This window comes from Tubulanus polymorphus, chromosome 4 (genome assembly GCF_964204645.1).
Source record: "Tubulanus polymorphus chromosome 4, tnTubPoly1.2, whole genome shotgun sequence".
Lineage (NCBI taxonomy): Eukaryota > Metazoa > Nemertea > Palaeonemertea > Tubulaniformes > Tubulanidae > Tubulanus > Tubulanus polymorphus.
In genome coordinates, this window is record NC_134028.1 from 22396732 (window position 1) to 22409272 (window position 12541).

At 40.2% G+C, this 12541-nt stretch overlaps 1 protein-coding gene across 1 annotated transcript in view; it reads left to right on the plus strand.

Annotated features, from left to right (window-relative positions):
- Positions 1-7493, plus strand: part of LOC141903809 (uncharacterized) — a 52730-nt gene extending 45237 nt beyond the window's left edge. Inside the window, exons 3-4 of the mRNA XM_074792133.1 lie at positions 1980-2141; positions 5190-7493. Of these exons, the coding sequence (XP_074648234.1) occupies positions 1980-2141; positions 5190-5296 (269 nt within the window). The 3' untranslated portion in view covers positions 5297-7493. The remainder of the gene's footprint in view (positions 1-1979; positions 2142-5189) is intronic.
- Positions 7494-12541: the final 5048 nt, after the last annotated feature.

Consider the following 12541-nt stretch of genomic DNA (forward strand, 5'->3'; position numbering starts at 1 on the left):
ATGAAGAGCATGCCGAACTGGCTGTTTTTTCCCCGGCTATCTACTTGATGGTCGGGTTTTCTTTCGCGCAGCCGGCATACTAATCGCGCTAAAACGTCTTGCTAAATGCGTTTAGTATGATTGGCGCGACAGATTGCTCCGGTGTTTGATGACGTTGTCCGCCGATACGCAGCGAGGCGACCATAACAACTTCATAATTCCGAACCGGATTCGACGAATTCCCGCCGGACAATACCGACTCTGATAGCGAACTGTACCGTCTGCTAAAAAGATTGTGAGCAAAATATGTATAGATAAAGCACGCCTTAGAATGTAATAATGCCTTACATTGGTGAGATATACTGCGTGGAGTATGGAGCCATTTATTTTGATATAGTGTGTAAATTATTGTTATCACCATTTACCATATCTATAATAAAAAACTGCCCTGAGACATTTACATAAAACATTTATCGCACGATAAAGGTGGAATTAGTTAACCATAAGCTCGAATATAAAGATAGGTTTTAAGAGCTCCGATCTAGAATGGTTCGAATTTTCAATATCAAGCTCGTCGCTTGAAGAAACACGTGGCCGCAATGTCTCGATAGACGAGGAAATGTCTGAACGGGACATTCGTTAGCGCATCGGTGACTCATGCTGATAAGAACAGAATTTTCAGCGAAGCTATACGAGCAAACATATAGAGAATCATACGCTAATAAAACGGTTGATAAAGTCCGAAAAGTTTTTCTTTCAGCTACCAATTTATTCATCCGATGTTTCGACTATATGCTAATAGTCATCTTTAGGAATCCTAATAGTTGTCTTCCTTAAGATGACTATTAGGATATAGTCGAAACATCGGATAAATAAATCTATAGCTGAATGAAGAACTTTTCGGACTTTATCTTCCGTTTCATTAAGTGTAGGATTCTGTATGTATCGTCACAACACGGAATAGTCTTTCATCGACTGGTTAACTAAGATCAAACGTATCTTTACCAGAAAAAAATTGATTCAGTTTCAGGCTGAAATGAGTTGAGGCACTTAACACAGCTCTGAAAGTGATGACAAACTCATTCCGACCTGCTCATTCTTAAAAGTTCTCATTACTCGAGCTGAAACCTATACGATCCTCGTCGTAAACCGATGTTCAATTCTCCGGCAGCGAAACGCACCGGTCAATATTGACTCGATAAACGAAGCCGATATTTTCGCGAGTGGATTTCTAGTTCTTCTCAACCGCGTCGGGCGAAGAACCGCGCGCAATCTAAATGTTAATAGGAAAAATTCTCGTGAGTGGGCGAGTGACGGTTGCGACCAACACAACGAATCGTAAAAACGATAAAAACCGAAGCGTATATTCAATGCTCGTAAATACTGAACTGAAATACATTCGACTTTACAAAGGATTTGATAGACGCAAAGATGTATAATACATGAGGAATCTATCGTTAAAGCGACGTGGTAGTCAATTAGCATGTATATATGTAATCTGAACTTCACGCGGATGTGAACAACTGGCGAACAGTATCGTGACTTTTAATTTCCTTTTATATAATTGAACGTATGATGCGTATGAACCGTCGCAACCGCGAAGAAAATGAAGGCGCTACAGTTGCCGAGTGGTTTGGGCCGTCGGTTACAGGGTACGTGGGTTCGAATCCTGGCTGCGGTGGGAGACTTTCGGGTCAACTCTTTCTTGTTTTGCGGTTTCTCTGGGTTAGGAAAGATTGAAAATGTAATTAACCGAAAAACCAACGTATATTTGAAGTTGTTTGAAAGTGTGACAATCTTTGTGGTTGGTCGTAGTTTCACCGTGTCGGCCATCATCGACTCGGCATCCTACATGACAGGGATTCGAACCCAATGGTATCGCGATACCTTGCCACGGTACAATACCCGCAAGAATAAAAATCGTGTAAGATGAAGACGTTAAAATGAATCACTTGAAAAAAACGAAAATTTGAAATTGTTTTTGATCTTTTTTATTGTAGAAACTGATGACGACACGAGCCGGGTGACCGGGCGGGGTTATCAGAAACTGTGCCAGAAAGAAAAAGCCGACAAACCCGCGACGGAAACTGACGATGACGATGAAAGCCAGTGCAGCGATAGTGAAGATTCCGAATGTGACGACGACTGCGACAGCGACTGCGGTAAGTGACTCTACTTTGCATAAATCGCAAGCCTCGTCCAATCATCAGCCGTGACCTCAATAGTCTGAGTGAATATCTTATAAGCTTAGCGTATAGAAAACAATTGAAGAAAACGATCTAAACTAGCCAAACGTCATGAGTATACCTCGTCAGTATAAACTCTGATAATCCTATTACCTGCATCAGGATGTACCCTGCCCGCCGCTGGAACATTGACAACCTCTCTCGCTAACAATCAATAGATTTAGTCCAGGACACATCACCGTTAACACCCTCATTATCAAGAGAAGCGAATCCTTACCCCTGTTAGGACTCTTTCTTACTCAGATCTTTGACGAGTTTAGCGTAAGAAAACCTTATACCAAACTTATACCAAACGAGTCGATGGATCAGGTTTGTTTTGTTGGAAAAACAGTTGAATACGTGTAATTTGGTATTCTAGACACCAGTCTGTTCGGAGTCGATGTTATAATGCAATTGAGCGTTCCTTGATTGAAATTTCAAATTGAATTCAACGCAATAAATTGCTAACCATAAATCAAAAATAAAAGACGAAGAATTTGCAGAAGCGATTCGATTATTCTGCAGAGTGTCTGCGTTAGGCGAATGTCATTCTATTGCCGTGGAAACTTTGGCAGTTTGACATTTTCAATGAATACCTCAACAATTCGTGCCGTCGTCAGATTCATGAGGCGTGAGTCGAAAAAAACACGATTTTTCGAAGCGAATTGTGACGGCGAGACTTGATATCTTGATAAAAAGACGTCGCAATTGAAAAATGAAGATATTTTTCGTAAACAGGACAGGACCCGCGGATGCCAGACGTGATTTATCAATTAAACTTGTCTAAGTTCATGAGATTGGTCTTAAGGTGTGATATTGGCTACCAGGAGCGGATCCAGAGGCCAATTCCAAAAAGTTATTTTTCTAAGAACTTGTCAAGTCTTAGAAAGCCATTTTGATGTTGAAAAAAGGCAATATTAGGCGCACCTCGGACTAAAATGCACCAATTATCTTTGTTGACGAAACGAAAAAAAGATGGACTTGTACTGTACTAGTCTCTTTCAAGGGCCCTGTGTCCACTCCCAACCCTAGGCAATACTGGGTTTCAATCGAAGCCGTTTAACTGTGCAATTACTGACCCAGCCGCAGGTCATCGTCGTATCAGTATGTTTTTATTCTCGTTTAACCGAGGGAACGTTTTGACAAAATGGAAACATCATAAAATCTAAATTGAAAAATTGACATATTGGTTACTCGCTCTTCCGCATTCGATATCTATTACATTTCGATTAATTTTTCCATTTACAATGGGGAACCCGCAACACCAGCTATCCCGCCAGATGGCGTGACGAGTCTTCCGTTGTCAAAAGTAGTTCATTTTTAATGAACTTTGAAATGTATCTTTAGACTCCCAAATCCATATATTATCACGGGCACCTACCGAAAATACAATACATTCATTCCTCTACTCAAATATCGGTATAGTTTTCATTAATAATCGATTCATGTAAGAGAAAAGTTTATTCAGTTTTAGTTGAGATTTAGAAGAAATCGAACGCGGTAGACCGACTTTCTACTAGCGACACCTGGTAGATCAACGCCTGCCATACGCGGAATCCTCGAATGCTACAGTAATGGGGCAGGTACCCAATAACCTTTTCTCGGATGTAGGTGAAAACGTAGAATATTCAACTCTTTGTTTCATGTCATAGAGGGAACAGTTCTAACAGAGATAATCCAGTTCTAAAATAATTAAAAACTAAAACAAAACTAATTCTATTAATAAAAGCAATACACAACAAAGGTTTATTACTCTCTGACCAAGTATTGGTATGTAAAAGATACAATATTTCGTATCAGAACATACAGATTGAAACATAATCAGATCAAATGAGTTATAGTCACGTCATCTAGCGGTGTACAGCGATATAAAGGAGTACGGCTTACTCATTACTGACAAAACCAGATTTGACTAGGTACGTGGTTATGAGAATACCTTGTAGTCACTAAGACAGTTGGGATTTCCGCTCGTCCTTAATGAAATAGTGGGAATTTTTCCTTGCAAAATTGATTGAATAGTTGTCGCGTAGAGCTGGTAGAAAGTTGATTAATTAAAAGTCGGTTTTCAGCTTCGGTTTCCCGGCCGCGCGCCGCGTTCATTTCGAGATTGAATAATGCACCGGTGATGCAGCCTAAACGAGAGAACGCGTTTAATTCGTCGAATTGACAGGAAATCCCTCTCTTGGTGACGAGAAGGAAGTGTCTCTTCTTTTCCGCGGTGGCGAAATTGCTTCGCGGCTTTTACGAAAAGTAATCACGCGACAACCTCCTGGATCAATGCGCCTAGCAGTTATCCGCGAAAAGCAGCGACTCTTTCATCGCGGCGAAAAAAGCGTAACTCATTTTTAGAAGGATTTTTTCACGCGCTTCAAAGCCCGAATTCGGTCCCGCATTTACGAAGGTGCATTATCATCAAAGCTCGGATGAACGCCGGTGGAAATAGGAGGAACTCTACAGGACGGAACAACACCGACACAATGACGCGATTTTAATTTTTTCACTAACCGCAAAAATGAGACGTATAATTTCCTTATTGGCTGATTATGACGTCACGGCAATGCCGCGCAACTCGCGACAATGACCTAAAACTTGGACATTTTATTCGCGCACTGGTTCGGTTCGGTCAGAGTTTCATCCCGTATAGCGGAATCATAAGATTCGAGTCCCTGGGAACCGGTTGCCGAAGAGATCCGAGAGTCTTATCACGAAGTATCGGGGCAAGTCATTGAGAAAAGGGCATCCATAGCAGCGCCCTTTAACCTAACCCCTTTCACGATACCCTATTTGAAGAAGTGTCTTAATACAAACTGAAACTCGAAAAGATTTAATCGTCTCACGGGCGTCTCCTAACACCTCTTAGATCCGAATGGTTTTACGAAAATCCGGGTACAAATGATGTGCTCTACTATTCCCAGTTTTGCGGGCCTTTTGTGAATCGAAAAAATAATCTCGTCGTTGATCACGATTTTCAATGATTATTTTCAGATTGGAGCGATGACGATGACGATGACGATCAGGAGAACTCGAGCGATTACGATTCAAGCGGCGAAGAACGCGAATCTACCGATGACGAACGCGAGTGCCTGCTATGATCGCGTGGTAGTAATAAAGAAACTCCTCAAATACGAAGAAAAAAAGAGAGTCCGAAAAGGTTTCCTTTATAGTCAATGATTCATTATCGATGTCGCGACTAAATCTCGAAAGTCCTCTCCGCTCGGTATTCACGAAGATGACTATTAGGATATAGTCGAAATGTCGAAGATGAATCATTAACTAAAAAGTAAACCTTAGCGGGCTCTTTTTTTCTGGGTGCAGGATTTTCTACGTTACCGTCGCAGCACGGACTCGGAACGTTTCCTAAAATGACGATCGTCGTACAACGCGTGTAGTGTAAGAGTCAGTGACGTCATTCTATCGTTATCGATCTGTCGGCGCCTGAAGCGGATGTTCGTTGTATTTTACTTGTTGTGACGCCATTTTTGTCCGGGCCGAGTATAGCGATCATTGCGCGCGCCCAACACGACGAACATACGATTTCAAGTCATACCCGATCTTTAAGTCGTCGGTTCAAAAATCGGGTGTTGTCGTCTTGCGAGTGATAAAACGCCAATCTACAAATCGCAGCACCCAGTTAAGTTCCGACTCGGAGAGTTAACTCGTCGAAAATGAGAACTCGGAGTTTACTCAACTTACAACTGTGTAACTGTATCCAGGAGATAATTCAATTACCTGTGTTGCATAAACGCGCTGTTGCTCTAATGTGGCTTCAGTGTGCTGATAGCGCTGGCTGACACCATTATACGCCGTTTCCCCGGCCGGACGGAGAAAATATCCGTTTAGAAAACTGAGTCAGTCAGTCAGTCAGTTAGTTAGTCAGTTAGTTAGTCACCCTATCGATCATTCCGCGTTGATATAAGCACAGTCGCCGGCGTCGTTCGCAACTATGCTACAGACTCCCCTTTAATTTCACGCTCCGTAAACCGATTAATTGGCGAAATATAAATGATGCTGCCACCTTTGAAAATTGATCGTCGAATTGAGAATCTCTTAGAATTGTCCACGTATATACATACAACGCAGTCAAAAAATCGGGCTAGGATATGTCACGTGATGTGAATGCGCAAGTCACGTTTTAGTGATGAGGATATTTTTGAAAGTTTGATCACGAAGACGAAAAGTTGAAGCTGGTGTCCGGGGCTGGTGCCCGGGTTGGTGGTGTCGGGGGCTGGTGTCCGGGGATGGTGCAATGTCTGGTGTCCCAGCTGGTGCCCGGGCTGGTTGTTTCTGAGGCTGGTGCCCGGTCTGGTGTCGAGCCAAGTTCTACGAAGCCAGTGAAAAATGGAATTCGCCTTACTCGGTAACGTTGAGACTGTAAATATAAATATATGCTTTTGGTCGTCTGGATACCGAGTAAAACATCTAGGATATACAGTCAAACTTAAGTCGTCATCGTTTTAATCGTCACATGAAATAATTCTTCGCTTTTTTTGAGTCGGAATTTATATTTTCGATTCAATTTACTAAGCCTAATTCGTCTTGGATAAGTTGTCAACGTAATAATCATCGCAGCTGCAACGACTTTGATGACAAGCGAGTTTGATTAAAAGAAAAACGTTTTTCTATGAATGAATTCCAGTACAATTCATCGAATGACTTTATTGGTTAACCGAGTTCGGCCGCGGACACATAGTTGATCAGGGAAATGATTATACATAAACTTAAGCGATTGGTGAAATACTATATCCGTGTTGTGGCGACGATTTAAAGCGAATCCCACTATGATAACGAAAAAATGAAGTCCGAAAATGTTTCCTTGAGCTAGTGTAGTTTATTCGACTTTTCGACTATGTACTTATAATCATCTTCAGGAATACTGGGACCTCCTTATATTTCATCATTATATGTCGTAACTCAGTTTTCCTGAATATGACTTTTAGAGCATAGTCGAAACGTCGAATTAACTAAACTACCTCAAGGAAACTTTTCAAGGAAATTTTATCGTTAATATTGTTGAATTTCGCATTACGAACTTCACCGAATACCGGGTACTAATAAAGCGGTTAATCGAGTTGATCGGCACCGACTGATTCGTCGAAAACGGTTGAAAAAAAAAAACGTAAGATCAGACGTGTCAATTTGCTGATATAAAATGTCAACAGATATCTTTCGAGGAAATTTGCTTCCTATCAAATAAAACGATTTATTCGCCGCGGTTATGATAGTTTGCGTTGCTTGTTGAGAATTTGTGTAACTTGTCTTATGTAAATATTAATTGGCGCGACGTTGCAAAACATGTAAATACATACATATATATAGATATATATATATATACACATTATATCTACGAAAAGAAAAGTATATTATGAATGTGTAACGAAATCATGAATAAAAATGACAGTATTCGTTATGGTTAATTTTTCGGGTTTTTAATGATCGTTGCGCCCTCTTTTGCGTTATTTCGAAGTATTTTGTTGTCCCTATATGGAAGTTCGGCTGATATTACGCGTACTCGGAACCCGCAACAGAGAATCGACTCTGCTAAATCTTAGATGTAGATAAGTGGAGCAAAATGAACTGCTCGTTGCTTGACGACTGTAAGACGACGATAGACGCTAAACAGATTCCTCCAATTCGGCTGCCTTTTCGGCGATGTTTGCTGAACAACTGAAACCCAAGGCAACCAAAAAAACAAATCGAGCTATAGATGGTCAAAGGAAATAGAAAAGAACAAATGGACGATCGACTTTACACCGACACATATAGAATATATGGACCAAACCTTAAAATAAATTACGTAATAATCTAAAGAAAATTCATAGTCAGTTACGTTTATTAAGGGAATGTTTCGTCACAGGCGCCGCACGTTTTCTGGCATAGCGATCTGACTTTAGGTCTGTGGCATAGTCGACTAATCTTCCAACAGTCCGTCGTATGATCCAAACATTCTGCAGAAACGAAAAATCGAAGACGTTACTTTCATTGTACTCTTACGACTGTTTATATCGTTATATCAAAAAAGAACTTACCGGGCGGTCCGATATCTGTTCCCCTGTAACGAAGATATCACAAGATTAGTTTCTAAACAAAGTTATGATATATCCAGTGACTATTGCGCGCAATTTCCAAATTAATCATTTCACCCTCTCATCTGCCCGTGATTATTCCAGGGCAATTTTTTATGTAACTCTTTTACCCCTGGTATTGAACAGTATATCATAATATAGTATAGTATTTATAGCATAATAACTTACTCGCAGGCTCCGCACGTTTTCTCGCACACTCGAGCCATGTAACTTCTAAACTGGTCGTCCCAGCACATGTATTTCTTTTGCAGGCAATCCGTCTGTTCGTCGACGCACTCTATAAAATGTTTGACGTGTTATCTCAGATGCGAATTATCGGAAGGACCAGCACATGGAAAGGGGCAATATTGAATCATTCGTTGACTTATTTATATATATGAAGATATAGCAAATAACATGCCCGCTGCTACGTGAAGTTTCCAAATGTGTTCTTAGATACAAGACCAGATTTAGGGTTTATCCATAGCCAACACTGCCCAGGGTATTGTTCTATCTATTTCGTACAGGGTACTATGTTTTCATAAACAAATTTTAGAATTCTGGCAAAAAAGAGAAATCATTACCTCCGTATATGTTTTCGTTGTTGTCGGTGTTGCAGCCGTAATGGCGTCGAATCATTTCTACATCGCGGGAATGTAATTTCCTCAGCCCGATTTCGACACCCGGTTTCTTGGGAGTCATCGTCGGGCGTCCGTTTATACTGTGAATATTTTGTATAAGATTTATGAATACAATAAAACAGTAAATATCTCTTTTCTGCAACGGCGCGAATACAGAAATTGCGTGTAAAATTTGCTTTTACCTGAAAGCATATTTGCCGTAGTGCATGACGGAACCATATTCATAAGGCAAATCCAGGTTATCCGTGTTAAACTTGTTGAAATTGTGTTTCATGGCTACAAAATAGAAAAAGAAACGGTTTTTTTCATCCCTCAACCGCTCAGGGCATTATTAGCAGGTTTATGTTTCAAGGTTCATGAGCCAAGCCAGAGAATAATCTTTATGAGAAACTCGGCCAATCACCACCAGGGGCCACTTCACAGAGTGACTTTCAAATTTTATTGTACAAATTCTTGTTACCTCTATATACCTATGTTTGGTTAGAGCGAAATAAATAAACCTAAACCTAAACCTACAATGATAAGTATATCTATGAAACGTTCCTCAGTAAAATTGTTTAACATTTTCACTTTTTTACGTACATTCTTGCACATTCTCCAAGTGAAGGTCAAGGTAGTCGTCTCTGTCCGATCGCGACTGTTCGTGGGCGAAACCTAAAGCGTGCATGAATTCGTGTTGGATCGTACCACGACTCAAGCAGCCCGGATCCGCGAGTGAAAGCATCTGTTTACCACCAGCTCTGCCGACAGTCGAGTAGCAACTAGAAATATATAGCCAGAGTATCGACTACAAGCCTTCGCCAAAGCAAGAAAAAAAAACAAGTTCTCCGGGACAAAGAAGTTTTTCGCTGAATGGAGTTTCTTGTTTCGCACACAGTCAGGAAACGCGCCTGTCAAAGATTACGTTTCGTGTTATGTGCACCATGCAGGATTCTATTACTTACCCCCGTCCGTTGATAACTTGAACGTAATGCGGTTCGTTTACGCGCTGTTGGAATTTGATGCACGGGCCAACTTTCGATTGCAGATCGGCTAGAGCGTCTTTAACCTTTACCTGGGTGTAATAGGCTGAAATGAAATTCAAACGTAGCAAGCAAGATCCCGGGTCGGTTATGCGGTCGACGAAGAGTTCCGGTCTTCAGGTCCGGTCAAACCATCGATATTTCAATAGATTCAAGAACAATCTAGGATTATCTTGGTTCTACAGCCCAATTCACCCATTTAAACCCAGTTTTAAGATCCAAGACCACTTGTGGACCCGAGCCATAACTGAGCAACTGGGACCAAGCTTCGAAAAGAGCTGCGAGCAATGACCTTTTGAAGGTCGTTAAACTTACTTGTTCCCGTGAAGTTGTAATACACGATTCCATAGCGCCATTTCTTTTTACCGATGCGCGCGTTTCTGAACTATAGAAATCGAGAATCGAAAATTGCCACTAATTAGAAAACGACTAGAAACCGATGAGCGAAAAAAATGTGCAATCTATAACTGTTTATACTAACTCCATTCGGTTGTACTGGGTTGTCTATATCGCCTTCGAATTTGCCTGAAAATTCTTCCGGGTGGCTCGCTGAAATCAAAACCGTATACGGTTTCATAAAACTGCCACCAACCACAGGTTTTCTAGTTATTTAAAACCGGAATAAACGAACTGCGAATATGATAACGGTTCCCCTTACCTTTGTACGCCTCAAATTCCGCATTTGGCTAAAAAATGAAGTGTGTACATAGTCTATACAAAAGTGGAATTCAAGATCCCCTACTGCCTGATCCCTTAAGTTAATTCCTGATGATGTCTATCAGAATATAGTCGACAGGTTGGATGAACTAATAGTTCATAGAAACCTTTCAGGTTCTATCTATTCTTAGTGTCTTACATCGTAACGAGATAGTGTTTCATCCAATATTATGATTAAGTCTAGTTTGCGCCTATAGGTTATAGGGGCCCGCGATATATGATATCAAACATACATTTCTGATGATTTGTATTCGATCCTTACCTGTCCCGAGGCGAAAGCCCAAATAATTGAAACGATCAACACGACCAACTGCATTCTGCGTGACTGGAGCGATATCGGCATGAATACTACCGTTTATTCAAACTCTATCACCCTCTAATGAAAGCGCAATCGCTATCAATAAAATCATTATCAAAGTTAGAGTTCATTATCTGATAAAATTGATTTTTAATTATTGGACCACTTAGCGTTTTCACGCGCAATCATTACATACCCGTTGTTCTGTTCATTGACAAATGAGAAACGTCTATTGCTACTGCGGTAAGTGAGGACCGCAATGTTGGCTATCATCGGTCATTCGCGTACAATACAATAGTAGCTTAACGAGAGAAATCCTACGATAGATTCGGCTAAAAAAGTTCTTTAGCAAAATTCTATTTCGAGCAACGTTTCGACAAAATACTATTAGCCAACATTTTTGGCTGAATCTATTGTGGGTATTCATTATTTTACTGATTTGCCACCCGGTTAACACGGCCCCTATGCATGCAACTTTCCCGAATTGAATCAAGTATATGAGCATTGATATTGTTATATCACTTTTTAATTGTTTATTTCACCCATAAATACACGTCATTGACATCGTATTACCATTACAAACATTTAAATTCTGATCAAGCAATTCATCGATTGAATTCTGCGCAGGCGTTGCAGGTGTTCGGGCACATTTTTCTGATCTTAGTTCTACGGCACATGTTTTCATACTTTTTACAGCCAGTTATCGCATCTGAACATTCTATATAAAAAAAAAAATCGAACGGGCAGAAAACCCTGATAAATTATGACAGTCAAGTCGGGATTCGAACCCAAACGCTCCATCGCGATTAGCACGAATCATGCGAAAGGGCCTGTATTATACTCACGTGTTCGGTCAAGTGCGGTTCCCCTGGAAACGAAATTAACAGTAACGTAGAATTTATAGCATAGAATTTATCATTCGCGATTTTAATGACGAGGCCGTCGAAAACTTACTCGCAAAATCCGCAGGTTTTCTCACAATTCTTGGCCATGTAATCTTGAAAACGCGCGTTTCGACACATGTGTTTAGCTTGTCGGCAATCGGTATCGATATCATCGCATTCTGCAGAAGAAACATTGGATTTTAAAGCCGGCATGATAAAGGGACAGGAATAATGGGCAAATATGAAAGTCGGTAGGCCTTTCATTCAACTGACTACAATTTCGTACACCGGAATGTTGTAATGATGAGAGAGAAGGGCTTAAGCCAACTTTGCCATCTGCCTTTATTTGTGCAGCTTCAGGCTTTGAGGTGCGCCATTAATTATGTAGAACAGGTGTTGGCAAAATAATAATAATATCATATAAGTCTTGACATATATTTGATGAATGAATTATTGCTACGTATTGTATCAAAGTTTGCACATCATAAAGCTATACAAGATGAAAAAAACAAATTTCATAATAAAAAAATTATCATATTTCATAATGATAAAAATGATATTAATGATAATGATAATAATAACAATGATAATAATAATAATAATAGTTTATTTTCTTGATATAGCGCATTATCTACATAGTAATCTTAACACTACATAAGGTAAGAAAATGAAAAGATGAAAATGAAATTCATGGTGAAATGCAAAACATTGAG